Source organism: Cydia splendana, chromosome 3, assembly GCF_910591565.1.
Source record: "Cydia splendana chromosome 3, ilCydSple1.2, whole genome shotgun sequence".
NCBI classification, from domain to species: domain Eukaryota; kingdom Metazoa; phylum Arthropoda; class Insecta; order Lepidoptera; family Tortricidae; genus Cydia; species Cydia splendana.
Genome location: NC_085962.1, coordinates 17,368,004 through 17,385,256, shown reverse-complemented (window position 1 = coordinate 17,385,256; position 17,253 = coordinate 17,368,004). Strand labels below are relative to the sequence as shown.

At 36.4% G+C, this 17,253-nt stretch overlaps 2 protein-coding genes across 2 annotated transcripts; one reads left to right on the top strand and one right to left on the bottom strand.

Annotated features, from left to right (window-relative positions):
* On the top strand, nt 1–10,183 carry LOC134806854 (ethanolamine kinase-like). Its single transcript, XM_063780258.1, has 7 exons — nt 1–389; nt 468–622; nt 830–1,013; nt 1,334–1,422; nt 3,621–3,847; nt 4,341–4,569; nt 9,801–10,183. The coding sequence occupies exons 1-7, from the start codon at nt 255–257 to the stop codon at nt 9,865–9,867; spliced, it is 1,086 nt and encodes a 361-aa protein (XP_063636328.1). The 5' UTR covers nt 1–254; the 3' UTR covers nt 9,868–10,183.
* A 6,047-nt stretch (nt 10,184–16,230) lies between these two features.
* On the bottom strand, nt 16,231–17,055 carry LOC134806576 (RNA polymerase II subunit A C-terminal domain phosphatase SSU72). Its single transcript, XM_063779885.1, has one exon. It carries the CDS (start codon nt 16,833–16,835, stop codon nt 16,257–16,259), a length of 579 nt encoding a protein of 192 aa, XP_063635955.1. The 5' UTR covers nt 16,836–17,055; the 3' UTR covers nt 16,231–16,256.
* Nucleotides 17,056–17,253: the final 198 nt, after the last annotated feature.

Here is a 17,253-nt window from a genome sequence, read left to right as displayed (position 1 = left end):
GCGAATTAAGAAGAGTACAAGTAATATAGGCTAGCTAGGCTACAAATTATCTGAACAAATATGTAATTCATTGAGATTTATTATCCTACGAGTTGTGCTGGCATAATATATAAACAGCTGCCGCGTTGTATGATGCAGTCTGTCTGTCTTTGCCCAGCTAACCAGACCTCTAATCGAATTTTTAACAATTTACTATTTTTTAATATCTTATTTAAAGTGATTTATCTTATTAAGAGTTTAGTTTAGCACTGATAATGAGTTCTGTTTGCTTACCCGCTGGAGACATTTTTGTGCCTGTCCAAATTGAGGAAAATGATATATATACTGGAATATTTAAGCTTCTTGAAGTTATACGGCCTGATTGGTCCAAGGAACATGTAAAATTTAAGGTAGGTTGTAATGATGTTTAAATCCTGGGGTAATTTTGTTGTGTGCATAACGATCTAAATAAAACTATTTTTTTACAGTTGTACACTGATGGTATCACAAATAAACTTGTTGCATGCCAATACCAATCCCAGGCTCAATTTAATGATAATATTAGCAGTGGAAATAATATTGTGCTCGTTCGTATCTATGGAAATAAAACGGATTTAATTATTGACAGAACTGCTGAACTGAGGTCAGTAAAATCCATGATAAGTAAATTTTTTTATTAAGCAGAAAAGAATCTGGTCAAGTTATATGGGCTCACATACTTAAATATAACAACTTACATAAAGCATAAGCTTAAAATTACCACATAAATGCATCTGGTGAAATTTGTATCATATAAAATTATGGTTTCAAAGTACTTATATAAAATTGATCAAATACATATTTTTTGCAGGAACATAAAGAAACTCAATGTTCTCGGCTTGGCACCTAAAATATATGGTATATTTGAAAATGGATTGGCTTATCAATACTACCCAGGAGTAACTCTGAATGTGGACACTGTTTTAGATTCAAAAGTTTGGCCACTAGTGGCAAAGCAAATGGCGAAAATGCACAAAGTTCAGTTAGGACCTGAGGTATGTTCTAAAATTACCTATCATTGATTTACTGCATGTTGTTTGTTACAACTTAATTTAAAAAAAACTTTGCTTGAGTTTATTTTATATATAATACAGTATGACATTGATAATTTGGTGTTATTATCCCTGGCCCTTGGCCCATGCAAACGCTATTTAGCAGGTCAAACACTAAAACAGTAATTCCAATAAAATCATTTAACCCTTAGAACATCAAATTTATTTTAGGGTGTCAGTGACATGTGCATCCTTGGCAGTCAAATGGTTAAACAAAATTTAGAATAGCCTAGTTTTTTGTTTATTTTTTTATTTTCTTGCAGGTGACAAAAAATCCAATGGTATGGGATAAAATTGATCAATTTTTAAATTTATTACCAGAACCATTTACAGACGAAACTAAACAGAAGAGGTCAGTAACGTGTCAAGTAACATTTTTTTTTCATTTTTTTTACTTCTCCAACATTCAATAACATTCATAAAAACTGGTAATCTGGATGCAAAATTGAGTTTATCATATTTAGTCTGAAAACAACTGTCAGTAGAAAAAGGCGACAAGATTTAAAGATATAGGTGCAAAGATTTAATCTCATGTAATGATATTGAACTTTGTGCATTTTTCTTTTGATATAATTTGTTTGCAAGACAGCCACACGAAATCGAGCGCTCGAAATTCATAAATCGGCCCCTTGTTGATCAGCCATCACTTTCAATTTGAGCAGCTATTCTATAAGCACCGGTTCCCATCTTCTCCGAGTCAATAGCCGATAACAACGTGAAAGATAAATAATTTCATTTTCTTTAATCAATATCATGGAGATTCGAGACACTAGGCGGTAATAATCTTATATAGATACTCATGCCTACTATCAGTAAATCGGTCTTCACGTTGGATCTCTGCCTCAATATGATATGATAACCGCGTAACGAAAACAACATTTCATAATTTAAAAAGGTTGGTAGGTATCCGGTCAATAACTTCAACAATCAAAACATGCCCAAGGCCGTAATCATAAAACGAATTATTACTATTAGGCTTAGGTACTCATTGAATTGTTTTGTCAATTGATATTTTATTAATGTGATGTGATTGCGAAGTGCTGGTAATATTTCAAAATTTCCACTCGTCGCGGGTCTTATCGTTATCAAATCCATTGCCGTGAAACCTTCAGTTACTTATTGTCCACGACGGAACGTCGGTAAATAGTATCTTGCTAAATACGCGTGTCATGTTACTGTCTAACTAAGTAACTATGCAAGTATGAATGTTCCCATTTATCTCGCCAGTTTGCTTCAAAGCGTTGATAAATAATTCTTAATAGGTACTATTCTCATGTTATTCTCAAAACCAGGGCTCGGTACCGGTTTTACTTTTAAATCCCAAAATAGCCCAATAATTTTAATTATTTTATGCTATTTATGTATTTAGGTAACGATTTCGTATTATTAGATTGACCCATCAAAAATGAAATAATAAACCAAAGAACGAAAAAGAACGTAATAATACCGGTATTTTTTGTATGAAGAAAAAACCGGTTTCGAGCCTTGCTCAAAACCTATTCAAGAAGCCGAAATCAGACAGGTTGTTTGTTACTTTGTTGGCTTATAGTATAGCCATGATGTATGAAATTATTTGGTCATATGTAAACAAGTTTTACGATGGGACTTTACACATTACAACATCTGTTTCATATAATTTCGGGTGAAGAGGTGTCAACGTTTTTCACATTTTTTCGCGATATTGGAATTGGTTCCGTACCAAAAGTTGTTCAGTAGGTAGGAGTATGATCGTATCACTTACTTAATAATTTATTCACCTCGCGGTGTAGGTACCTATGTACCTATAAGGATTTATAATTTTTTTTTCAATTAAAAATATTAAGTAGGGTAATTCGCCAGTAACTGGCCGCCCTAAACTAAAAATGTATTCTATTCACCTTTAAACAGAATTCATTTTAGTATATGGTTTCAAAACTGGCCACCTTATACTAAAGTGAATTCTATTTTAGGGTTCCGTACCCAAAGGGTAAAACGGGACCCTATTACTAAGACTCCGCTCTCCGTCCGTCCGTCTGTCACCAGGCTGTATCTCACGAACCGTGATAGCTAGACAGTTGAAATTTTCACAGATGATGTATTTCTGTTGCCGCTATAACAACAAATACTAAAAAGATTTAAGTGGGGCTCCCATACAACAAACGTGATTTTTGGCCGAAGTTAAGCAACGTCGGGCGGGGTCAGGACTTGGATGGGTGACCGTTTTTTTTTTGCCGTTTTTTGCATTATGATACGGAACCCTTCGTGCGCGAGTCCGACTCGCACTTGCCCGGTTTTATTTATAGTATAGGTGAATAGAATTCATTTTTAGTTTCGGGCGGCCAGTTACTAAAAGTGGCCAGTTACTGGCGTATTACTTAGGGAAAAAAACATATTTAGGTACCAATTAGTACAGAAGCCATTGCTTTTCATTAATTTACTGATATTTACTTTGTCAATCTCATTTTATCATATCATCACGAAACCTTCACCTTCTCACCCCGTCCATCATGGTATACTAGATACCTACCAAGTTAAAATTGACCGTTATTATTTTCTGTCCGTCTCTTATAGATTTGTCGATAGCTTTGGCTCACTAACCAGACTAAGGATAGAATCCGAGCGATTAAAGTCGTATGTAACAAAAACCGAGAGCCCGATCGTGTTTGCTCACAATGATTTACTTCTAGGAAACGTTATCCACAACCAAGATGAAGGAACTATATCTTTTATAGACTATGAATACGCCGCTTATAATTATCAAGCGTTTGACATTGCAAATCATTTCAATGAATTTGTTGGTAAGTTTAATTCTTATTGTCTTTTGGGTGTATCTACATTTGGCCAATACCAAACTGACGGCAATTAAGTATACGAAAGTTTCTTCTACTTTTGTTCCCGTGAACTCATGAATTTTTTTTTTAAATTTCAAATATTTTCTATTTCTTAATGCCTAAGCGTTTCTGATAAATTCAAATAGGTGGTTGAACGCTATATAAACTTTGATCTAAAGTTGGTCAAGCAGATCTTGTCAGTAGAAAAAGGCGGCAAATTTGAAAAATGTAGGCGCGAAGGGATGTCGTCTCATAGAAAATTTGAATTTCGCGCCTTTTTCTACTGACAAGATTTGCTTGACCATCTATAATGATATTAATGATGAATCTAAGATGGTTTAAGAGAGAGGTCAGTAGATGGCGCAGTACATACTTTAATTTATATGATGGTATTCGCCAGATGTAAACGCATTTTTATCTTTAAAAATCGTAGGTACCTAAAGCTTACCTCCATTTATAGGGTTGTCAATAGATGATATCGACTACGGCAAATATCCTAGCAAAGAGTTCCAAATGTCTTGGATAGCTGCGTATTTGGCGGAGTTTTTAAACGTGGATTCACCAGACCAAAGCGCAGTGGAGAAAGTGTACGAGGAAGTCCAGCACCTGGCGTTGGCCTCCCATTTTATGTGGGGGGCGTGGTCATTGGTGCAATTCGAACTTTCGGATATTGATTTCGATTTTGGAAGGTAAGTTGTTCTATCAGATTTTTCAATAAATGAAAGGAATGTAATTGTATGGAACACGGAAACTATGGAAAATTAGTTTGCTCCGACGGGGTTATTCCCACTAGTTACCACCAAGTTCTTACCAGTGGTAACTACTGGGATTTTTTTTCCTACCTTTTACCACTGGTAACTACTGGGAAAAAAAAATCCCACTAGTTACCACCAACTCGACTTGGTGGTAACTACTGGGAATTTTTATTCCCAGTAGTTACCACTGGTAAAAGGTGGGATTTTTTGTCCCAGTAGTTACCACCAAAATATTGTTAGAATTCAATACTAATAAAAACAGTATAAATAGTATAGTATAAATGTAGCGTGCTGTAATAAATAATTATGTGTCTGTTAGTGTTAGTTAGTCGTTCTATTATAACACGACGCAGAGCTGGAATATGTAGGTATTCATAATTTGTAGTCAGGCTAAATAAGTACAGGACATGGTTGTTATTAAAACCGCTTAGGGCGCGCTTCGGATGGGCTGACTGCTCGGACTACCCAGCATAGGCTCGCATTCCAATTACGCTCGTGTAGTACATCGCTCGGTCATGTTACGCTGGTTGGCTCGATTGCTTAAACACCCACGCTAGCGGGATGGTAATAACACTCTATAATATATAATTATACCAGAGGGGCATCAGGTAGGTACTATTCGTATACTTCTTTTTTGTATAACTTGTATTCTTTTGGAAAATATGTTTATTGGAAGAACGTGTAAGTAATTAAAATCACATAAAACAACCTTAAATTGAGATAAACAACTTTTAAAGCAGTTTACTGAATCACTAACTGACGCATAATTATTTATTACAGCACGCTACATTTATACCAAAGAGAATAGATAGTATAGAGGGGTCCTGTCATAGTAAATTTTGTAGTCACAGTAAATTTACTGCCATCTATCGACACTAAGGCTTCCAAATACCGGACTTCTTTCAATACCGGTATTAATACCGAAACTGTCTTCATCAATACCGGGATCCCGGTATTGACTATAAATAGCTTAAAAAATTTGAGTTTTTTTTTAAAGGCTCACTTTTACACGATATGTATGTCCTTAGCTTAGGATATTAAACAATAATCGCCATCTGCAATAATTATGCCAACCCTCCAGGTTGGCAATCATTTTATCCGCCTTGTTGACTTCACAAGTCACATTTTTAGTTCAACCTAATAATCAGCCAATAAATATTCTTTGGCACCAAAAATTCGTATGCCATTACAATTAATGTCTTTCTACTTTTTGATAAAATTTTAAGAACTAATTATATTTAATTATTATAAAATTATAGAAAAAAAAACACTTTTTTCGTATCTAGTTTGCAGTGAAGAATCTTACAATTACATGTACGAAATCTAAATATTTGGGTTCGTCTTTGACGTCTCGAGAAACGTGTCCAGGGTTTTCATTTTAAACTAATTAACACAAAAGTTATGGCCAGAAAACCAGTTTAAAGCCTAAAATTGTTCAACTTTGATGCCAAATATCTAGAAGGCAATGAACTTTGAAGTAAATATAGGATACTAAACTGCAAAACGTAATTCAAGACCAAAAAAAGTAAGACTGCCACTGTAATAATTTGTTTGTAAAATAGTAAATTCCTTTTGATAAATAATCACGCTAAGATAATTTATTTATTAGTAATTTTACTCCTGCGAGTTAAAAAAGTACTTTTATATACTTATTTTTGCATTAATACAAGACGCGCTAGTAAAAAGTGGCAACATTTTCTTACTTTTTTTGGTCTTGAATTACGTTTTGCAGTATATATTGCTTCAAGCTGTTGTTGTTAATATAATAAGCTACAAAAAACATTAGAAAACTAAGGGATTCAGATCGAAGGTCATTCGCGTGGGGTGGCCCCTTAATATATCCAGAACATCAGAATTCATCACCAAATATTTATCTAACGCATATGCACAGATCTTGTTTCAATTAAATGATCTTCTTTAATTAAATTGGCAAGTTATCTTTTGATACAGCCGAATTTCACCATTTTAATAGATTTTAAACGTTATAATAGGCACATTTTCCTTGTTTTTGAAAATACCGGGATCCCGGTATTTCATTAAAAAATACCGGTATTGAAAAATCTGTTTAAACAGACGGGATCCCGGTATTTCGGGATCCCGGTATTGGAAGCCCTAATCGACACACGACTAAAACTCAAAATGAAAATGATTTTTTTTTTTTTATATCATTTTGACTCATGTTCATTTATTTACCTATGTGTTAAAATTGTTAAATATGAAACGGTGTCGTCAACGCCATCTAGCCGACCATAGGCCAAAGGTGTGTGCGCCATCTATCCGAGAATGACTTTTTCTTGATTTCCGAGGCACGTTTTTTTCTTTATTCATCTTATACGGAGTTACATATGTCTTTGATTTATACTATACTATTTATACTGTTTTTATTAGTATTGAATTCTAACAATATTTTGGTGGTAACTACTGGGAAAAAACTTCCCACCATTTACCAGTGGTAACTAATGGAAAAAAAAATCCCACTAGTTACCACCAAGCATAGTTGGTGGTAAAAGGTGGGAAAAAAATTCCCAGTAGTTACCACTGGTAAGAACTTGGTAGTAACTAGTGGGAATAACCCCTCCGACGTGGCTCCGACTTTCGTAATTTCTAATGATCTAGGTATATGTGATGTATTTAGGGTGATTTTGTTATGTCTGACCATATTTTAAGGAGTGGATATGTAGGTCATACTGAACAACTAATACTATCATCACATGTCACCCCTCAGAGTATAGTCAGACATAACAAAATCACGCTGTATATCTTTATGGACCTTAAGCGTAATATTAGGTAGGTAAGTAGTCCATTTATAATATGAGTGTAAAAGAGCATCTGAAAATGTCCACTTTTTTCATGTAATGTAATTATTGTATGGAAAAAAATTTCTTTGATTTATATGGCTTTCTAAATTAATACCACTCTTACCAGGGTATTACTTAGGTAGGTATTAGATGGATCTTTAAGAAGCTTTTGATTCCGGATAACATGTTGTTTTCTCATCTGCCCTCGGCTCGATCATGTTGGCGGATATAAAATCATAGAAATGATTCTTTCCAACCTGTGTCCGCTGGAGACATACCAGAATTTAATTTTTCCCATCTGTGACCACCGGGACAGATAGGAAGGATTCTATTCCCACCTGTGACCTATGCTATTGCAAAACATTATAGTAGAAGAACCGGCCGCAAATTTTCTAACCGACTTGATACCACGATGAAATGCACAATGGTTTCCCATAAAAGTGATGCTAAGTCCGAATTCGATAGTCTGCCACGGCGGAACTTGCCGAAAGTACGAAAAAGAAGGCCACTTCCGGTGCGAAAAAAGGAGGCTGATTTAACCCATCTGATACCGAAATAATAGTTATGGCAGCAGTTAGAAATTTACATGTAGACACAGAAAAGCGAAGTCTGCCAGTATTTTTTATGCCGGAAGTGCTTGGCAGACGCCTTCAAAGGTGGCCACCGGGACCCCTAATTTAACCCATCTGATACCACCATGAAACTAATTCCAGTCGGTAGGTATGAACCCTCATGTCAGGAATATATAAGTCTGCCAAGGCTTTTCCTGCCGAAACACCTTGGCAGACGAGATTATGTTAGCAATGTCACCATCGGTTACCCTACACTAACCCATCTGATACCACCATGAAACCAATTCCAGTCGGTAGGTATGAACCCCCATTTTAGGAATATATAAGTCTGCCAAGGTTTTTCCTGCCGACACACCTTGGCAGACGAGATTATAAGCAAGATGATCATCGGTTACCGTACACTAACCCATCTGATACCACAGTGAAACCAATTCCAGTAGGTAGGTATGAACCCTCATTTCAGGAATATATAAGTCTGCCAGGGCTTTTCCTGCCGAAACACCTTGGCAGACGAGATTATGTTAGCAAGGTGTACATCAGTTACCCTACATCAACCCATCTGATACCACCATGAAACCAATTCCAGTCGGGAGGTATGAACCCCCATTTCAGGAATATATAAGTCTGCCAAGGCTTTTCCTGCCGAAGCACCTTGGCAGACGAGATTATGTTAGCAAGGTATTTCGGCAGGAAAAGCCTTGGTAGACTTATATATTCCTGAAATGAGGGACAATGAGGGTGCATACCTACCGACTGGAATTGGTTTCATGGTGGTATCAGATGGGTTAGTGTACGGTAACTGATAGTCATCTTGCTTATAATCTCGTCTGCCAAGGTGTTTCGGCAGGAAAAGCCTTGGCAGACTTATATATTCCTGAAATGGGAGTTCATACCTCCCGACTGGAATTGGTTTCATGGTGGTATCAGATGGGTTGATGTAGGGTAACTGATGTACACCTTGCTAACATAATCTCGTCTGCCAAGGTGTTTCGGCAGGAAAAGCCCTGGCAGACTTATATATTCCTGAAATGAGGGTTCATACCTACCGACTGGAATTGGTTTCACTGTGGTATCAGATGGGTTAGTGTACGGTAACCGATGGTCATCTTGCTTATAATCTCGTCTGCCAAGGTGTTTCGGCAGGAAAAACCTTGGCAGACTTATATATTCCTAAAATGGGGGTTCATACCTACCGACTGGAATTGGTTTCATGGTGGTATCAGATGGGTTAGTGTAGGGTAACCGATGGTGACGGTGCTCACATAATCTCGTCTGCCAAGGTGTTTCGGCAGGAAAAGCCTTGGCAGACTTATATATTCCTGACATGAGGGTTCATACCTACCGACTGGAATTGGTTTCATGGTGGTATCAGATGGGTTAAATTAGGGGTCCCGGTGGCCACCTTTGAGAGCGTCTGCCAAGCACTTCCGGCATAAAAAATACTGGCAGACTTCGCTTTTCTGTGTCTACATGTAAATTTCTAACTGCTGCCATAACTATTATTTCGGTATCAGATCAGCCCCCTTTTTTCGCACCGGAAGTGGCCTTCTTTTTCGTACTTTCGGCAAGTTCCGCCGTGGCAGACTATCGAATTCGGACTTAGCATCACTTTTATGGGAAACCTTTGTGCATTTCATCGTGGTATCAAGTCGGTTAGAAAATTTGCGGCCGGCTCTTCTACTATTATTGATTGTGTAAGATATGTAAGAACAAATCGTGTCTACGAGTTTAACAGCTGAAGTAGATGGCGTAGTGCGGCGCATATTCTTTATGTAGGTACTTTTATATTTTGCAGGTACGCCAAGATACGGTTCGACCGATATTTCGAACTGAAAGATAACATCTTCAAGCAACTGAGTTGATCTTACGTCGAATGTAATGTGCCAATATTATTAATAACTATAATAAGCGTTAATTTATAATGTACATAATTCATGAAACAATAACAACTGTGAAGTACGTGCATATCCGGCGGAATGATGGACGTTGGCAGCTTGTGTTGACTGTTGAAGATCAGTGGCGCCATCTTTTTTTTTTCTTTACTATTATTAGGCTAATGCCTGTCTAATTCTGCACCAACTTGGTAGTGTACCAATGAGTTACCTGTTTTAAGATATATTAATATATAAAATTATATTAGGTATAATATAAACATCAATACAATGCAAAGCAACATTAGACTGTGTTTTTTTTAACTTGAAACGTTCCCTTTGTCCTTTAGCTACAATATTTCTTATAGAATAAATGTTGATTACGCTGGATGCTTACGGTAAAAAAAAACGCCAAGAAATAAAACAAGTATGTACATGGTATATAACATATTTATTTCCGCGTAGCGTAAGTATCTGATTAAAAAACTATATACATAGTATTTACGCATTACTTGTGATAGTAATCTGTACTGTCACCAACAAGATTTCAACTTTTAAGGCCCCTAAATACCTCGCAAAAAATCGTAACCGACTTTAGATAATTGCAGGTTGCCGGAGAAGTCGGTGCAAATGCAAAGGATTCAATCGATCGATCAAATGCCGGAATCTAACGCAAATAGCATGCAATTATCGGTGAGGTGTGTAGAGGCTCACAGAGATTGTATAAAAATCAAATTAATTTAAAGCCTGACCAGGAATAATTGATCACGCGCCATGTTGCGGAATTTCACTGGAACTATTTTTTTCATACTATACTGAGAATAACAGCGCCCTCTTGAGAATTATCATATATTACTGGTCATTGTCAGTGGTCAGGCTTTACCTACATACTAAAAATCAATTACATTGAAAAGTAATCTAGGGTAGCAGATTTTGGCGCGTAGTTTCATACACTACTATTAATGCTGATTGTACCTACACCCAGTAAAATAAATATAATTAATTCATAGTGGGTACTTATGCACTTTTACAGGACGCTGTACATTGAAAGCTCTGTTTTTTTATATCCCAGATACTGCACAACATAAGATAAAATTACCGTTCCATTTACCAATCTAATACTTATTATCCAATAAGATACAATCTTTCTGGTCTTGTGACCAGAAAGATTGTATCTTATTGGATGAAGCCGGTGTTTGTACTACTGAAATGACCTTCGAGCAACACCGGCTTTCGACACGTCGGAAAATGACAGTTGGATTGGACTTGGTAGTAGATTGGGCATGACATTAATTAAAAATAACAGTAACTTTAGAATACAGATGATGGGGTACTAATTTAAAGTGTAACTAAATTAAACTAATAGTAGCTCTGTGAGTGAGATGTAGACAGGGTTGGGCAGTATTTCAATTACATGTATTTGAAATACGTATTTGAAGTACATTTTTGTATTTTGTATTTGTATTTCAAATACTACCTGGAAAAGTATTTTGTATTTGGTATTTCAAATACTGCACTCACATGTATTTTGTATTTCAAATACTTCAAGCATCAAAATACATTTCTACAAAATACATTTTATTAAATTCTATAATCTTAAAATGGAACGTTTACTTAAATATAATGTACGACTTGTACGAGGGCAAATACAATGCGCGAGCTATTCTGCGCGGAACTTTTCTTCAACAGCCAGGGTATAGGGTCATTGCAATAGTTTCCGTCCATGCTCTAGTTTTAGACTACTTGACGGATTAGCAAATAATATATTTCATTTTTAATTTACTATTTGCGAAATATAATTTTGATATCATCATCATCATCATCATCAGCCTACTCTCGTCCACTGCTGGACATAGGCCTCTCCTATTGCACGCCATTGAGCACGATTTGCGGCAACTCTGAACCAGCTCTTGCCAGCCGCCTTGCGAAGGTCATCGCTCCATCTAGTCTGAGGGCGTCCTACGCTACGTTTGCCGATGCGCGGTCTCCACTCGAGAACTCGTCTACCCCAACGGTTATCGGTTCTACGGCTAATATGATCGGCCCACTGCCACTTCAGCTTGCTAATCCGGTGGGCTATGTCGACGACTTTAGTTCTCTGACGGATAACTTCATTTCGAATACGATCCCTCAGAGAGACTCCGAGCATAGCCCTTTCCATAGCTCGCTGAGCGACTTTGAATTTATGGACCAGTCCTGGTCTGGTCCATAATTTTGATATGTAGACAGATATATATATTGTTTCGACATTAAGGATTGAAATCAGTCCAAATTTGTGCAGCAATGTAGGTTTATATTCAAATATCGTCAAGTGGACTAAAACTAGCGCAATGACCCTATAAGTTTTTAGGAAAGGATATTCGTTAAAAAAACTAAGTGATTAAACAAAAAAATTGAAAGGTATTTTGTATTTGAAATACATTATTTTAAACACTGTAATTTGTATTTTGTATTTCAAATACCCGTCACCAAAGTAATTTGTATTTGGTATTTCAAATACTTTTAAAAATGTAATTTGTATTTGAAATACGTGGAAGCCAGTATTTTGCCCAACCCTGGATGTAGACCTCGAGCTTAGAAAATGTAAAAGTGAGAAATACTTACAAGGAAGGGTACCCAACTGTCCGACTCCGTTTTGATTTATTTTGATATATGGTATAGAGTAGTCTAAAATAACGGACACGTATTTTTTTTTAGCTGCCCAAACTCAACCTGTTAGGAGAAAATGGCCTTCAAAGTACTGAAAATTGACCAAACCTTCTAATTTCTGAGAATGAATGAATGAGAGTGAATGTTCAAAAAAATTGATAATTAATTACTGGTTTCGTTATATGTTGGAGAACATGAATAAAGAATGGGGACGTGTTTTGTCATTTCACCACAAACTCATTTTTTATATATAATAAATAAATATAATAAATAACGGATTCTAGACTACTCTATAACATATATCAAAATAAATCAAATCGGAGTCGGACAGTTGGGTACACTTCCTTGTTAGTTGTTTCAATTTCAATTAACAGCACACACACACACACACACAGGTTACAGCGGGTACCTGACTTCTGAATTCATTTTGCATTAAGTAGAGACGTCTGCTGATGCTTAGAAATTAAGGAAAAAAATCACTGTCTCGGGCGAGACACGAGCTCGCGAGTCTATGAACGATACTGCTGAGTGTTAGTCTTATTCATTTTTATATTTTCCTTTATTTCTATTAAGCCCCCTCCTCACTCGTGCGCGAATCGCGGCGCGAAGCCGCGAACGCGAGTGTGGCGTCGATTTTCGCAGACAGCGAAATCGACTCCACACTCGCATTCGCGGCTTCGCCCGCGGTTCACGCGCATAGTCTGGAGGGGGCTTTAGAGCTTACTATTTCATTGCATAAGCATTGGCTTATATTACAGCTTTTTTTATCCATAAGTTGTACAGTCATCAGCAATAGTATGTTACACAACTAGGGCCGCAAAAATATATGACGCGCTCTTATTGCGCTCCAAATAAGAACGTGTCACATATTTTTGCGGCCCTAGTTGTGTAACATACTATTGCTGATGACTGTACCAAAGATTCATTGATATTATAAAATGTAAAGCTAGCTAGTGTGACAGTTGAAAAAGATGGCGCTGTGCGGCGCTAGGTTTTGTGGTTTGGTTTTCAATATGTCACGGTAGACTCAGATTATACCGTACGGCGCCATCTGCATTAGCAGTCAAATTTGTTGCACGAACTTTTCGTAAACTTTATCTACACATTAGGGCTTCCAATACCGGGATCCCGTCTTTTTAAACGTATTTTTCAATACCGGTATTTTTAAATGCAATACCGGGATCCCGGTATTTTTAAAAACAAGGAAAATTTGCAGTATAAACCATTTATATCCATTAGAATGGTCATGTTCGGCTGTATTAAGAAGCTTACTACACGTCAGACGCATCGAACATGCATCTAGCCCTTATTTTATTATTGACATAAGATCGTTGCCTGAACGTCAGATAAATATTTGATGGTTCGTGGTGGATGAATCCTGACAGTGAGATTAATATAGTTAGTTCTTAAAATTTTATCAAAAATTTTAAAGAAAAGAGCAAGGAACAAGGAACTGTAGTATGGCAAACTAATTTAGGCGGAAATTAGAAAAAAAGTTGGCTGGTAGGTTGTTGGACTAAAAATGTGACTGGTGAAGTCAAAAAGTTGGATAAAATTATAGCCAACCTGGAGTGTGAAATAAAATTAATGCAGATGGCGACATTGATTGTTTTTTGTTCTAAAAGCTTTTAGGGCATATCTGGTGTTACAGTAACCCTTTTTAATAAAACTATATTTTTTTAAGCGATTCATATTCAATACCGGGATCCCGGGATCCCGGTATTGATGAAGACAGATTCGGTATTAATACCGGTATTGTGAGAAGTCCGGTATTTGGAAGCCCTACTACACATCTATTACCTTATGCAAGTAGGTATTAGGCATAGGCCACTCACTTGCTTTTGGTAACTGTAGCTACCAGCTGTCACCCTTATTTTATTATAATAATAGAGGTCACTGAAAAATATCAATCATGTGAGTGGCTATGAAATATTATATTCGAGAAAAATGCGTTGCCAAACGCATTTTTCTTTTATTATGCGCCAATTTCACACAAAACAGTAGTTAAAAGTTAGTTTTAGTTACGGCCCGATTCGAACTTTAAGATACGTCAATTAATAGATCTAGAAAAGATATGGATGAGATGTGTCAGTGTCAAAAATGACGTTCTATTAATTGATGTATCTTAAAGTTCGAATCGGGCAGACCTAAGCCCTTTTTAGTAAACCTTTACAGATCTTGAAGTCACTGTTATATTCGCACCTGGAAACGAATGGAGAATTAAGTTTCAACTTCGTACCAAAGCGACTAATAACGTTGTGAAGACATTAAATTCGTTTTCGGCATTTTCCTGTACGTAGCGTTGTACTTTTATAGCACTAGACGTTGTCATACGTACAGATTGAATCGGTATTTAAAGTTGGTGTTAATATTATACATACCTATACATATATTACGAAAGTAATATAGTTTATTTACTGTAATAAGAGGAGAGAAATTTAATTGTTCATGGGCTTAAGAGGAAACATCGCAAAGCAAAGTTGTCTAACGGTCTGTTGGTTTAATCTCAGGGAAATATTATTTTCAATAAATTACCTAATAATCAATAAGTAACATTAGGTAATTAATAATTAAGGTTGTCTGGAAGAGATCGCTCTTTAGCGATAAGACCGCCTTTTGTTACCTCTGTCTTCATTTATTATGTCTCTCTGTAAATGTTTTATTGAGGTTGTGCAATAAAGAGGATTTGTATTGTATTGTATAATCAATAAATCGCACTAGTATTTAAATTGCTGTACAATAAAGTCCAAAATCAAATGATTATCATTTCTAACTCGCGATCAATAAAAAAGACGGAATTGTGTAACCATATCGAAGTTAAAGAGCTTGGACTCAACGGAAACGTTTTTCCATGTTACGTGATTTGAAATGCATTAACAATGACCTGTCTCCATTGCTTTGCGAGATAATTAGGTTTGTCTATTGTGTTGTGTTACATTTACAATTTGAGGTTACAAACTTGTCATTTACAATGATTGTATATGCTTTAGCAGTATTGGTATGGTAGTGTCATCTGGTGTTGTACTACACTAACTCTTGACAGACATTGCAGTGATAGTCTAGAGTGTAGACTGTCACCATAGACATCATTCTATGAGAATATGACCTTTATACATTTTATAATGGCATTCCCATACTTTGCCACATCAAAACCAGCACAGACTAATTTAGATGGACTCTAATTGTATTGTAATTAGCCAGTATCTAAATTAATTCTATACTGGCAGTGTATTCCCATTGGCCTAATTTCTGGGTAGTCCAATATAACATGACCTCAAGATCTGTAATCACTGAGCATAATTGGAGGCCATATTTGTCGATTAGGAGATTTTAATTGGCTGAACTCGATAGGCTATTGGAATAACCCCCCGGGCTACAAAAAATCCTATCCTATTGGAGCTTGGCAGTTAGATAGTAACATTTTACCTTAGTTAAGTAGTAAATGGACATGGGAAGGAGAGAATAGTATAGGATGTAGAGATGAAAGGAAATCCTCAAAATTCTTGTTTCATTGTTCAAAATGGAAATAACAGCAAATTTAGCTGTTCCTAATTGTATGCAAGGGTGTTAATGTGTTTGAGTATGCTGAGTTGGAATTCATTAAATAATCAGCAATCTGGAATATAAAAATTGATAAATATTAGCAACAAAACAAATGTGAAATTATACCTAAGTAAGAATTCATAGCAGTAATAAATGTCATAATCAATTGGGTATGGATTTAAAGTATATCAATAAAACATAATACAATTCAAAATGGGTCTATGGCATGTGCCCTCAAAGTCATGTAATAATTCATCAATATCATTGTCCAAGTCATCACTCTGTGCCATCTTAGAAACCATGTCACTGATGAGAAATGCACCGATGGTAGCTTCCTCATGGTTGTCCTGTATGTCGATGTTGATCACATGCACAGGCTGGTTGTGAATGGACCTCCTTGACCCAAACCATTCAATTACTTGATCATATACTCTTTCTTCGCATGTGATGATCACATCAAAGCGGTCATTGCAAACCTGGAACCTCTCCGGGCATGGCTTGATTCTTCGATTTCTATCTAACATGTGTAGCAATCCATTTTGGGTGTAGTATGTCTTATCTTTGTCCAACAAGTCGTTATAGATATCATCGTACGGAACTCCAAACTCATAACAATTAGGTCGATCGGCCGATGCACCCGGCAGTTTCACTTTTTCTCCCGTACCAAATGATTTCACTTTGAACCCCTTCTTAGCCAGGAATGCGTGAGCTTCCATGCTACGGTTCATGTTCGAAGAACAGACGACAGCAACAAATAAATCTGCCATTGTTGCTCTGTGAATACTGCCTCAGTTCAATCTCGTATAATAAATTCCTTAGCTTGAGACAGAATGTTCATTTAATCATTTTTAGGAATAGCCTATTCTCACGCGCTTCACATAAATGACTTAAGTTTCCTAATACTTTGTTTTTACTTAAAATATAAACGTTTGGAGAAATGAGGTTAGATTACGTTTACGTTCCGATTTGACGCTGGTCTGACATTTCGTTTCGTTCACTTCACGACAAGTAGTGGTTGCTCGGTCTCGGTTTTCTTCTCGTCATGGTCTCTTCTCATCTTCGGGCTCTACTCAAGTTGCAAAAAATTGCATGCGATTTTCGATATATTTGTAGTATCAAATTGTAATCAAAACAAAACAGGAAAAATAACATTTGATTGATTTATTTAGAGCGTTAAGCATTAAA

What these genes read in the sequence shown, in the direction of transcription:
- LOC134806576 (XM_063779885.1), bottom strand. Translation starts at nt 16,835, where the DNA reads ATGGCAGATTTATTTGTTGCTGTCGTCTGTTCTTCGAACATGAACCGT.
- LOC134806854 (XM_063780258.1), top strand. Translation starts at nt 255, where the DNA reads ATGAGTTCTGTTTGCTTACCCGCTGGAGACATTTTTGTGCCTGTCCAA. An exon ending in GACGAAACTAAACAGAAGAG is followed by an intron (nt 1,423 to 3,620) that starts GTCAGTAACGTG and finishes CGTCTCTTATAG; the next exon opens with ATTTGTCGATAGCTTTGGCT. An exon ending in TCATTTCAATGAATTTGTTG is followed by an intron (nt 3,848 to 4,340) that starts GTAAGTTTAATT and finishes CTCCATTTATAG; the next exon opens with GGTTGTCAATAGATGATATC.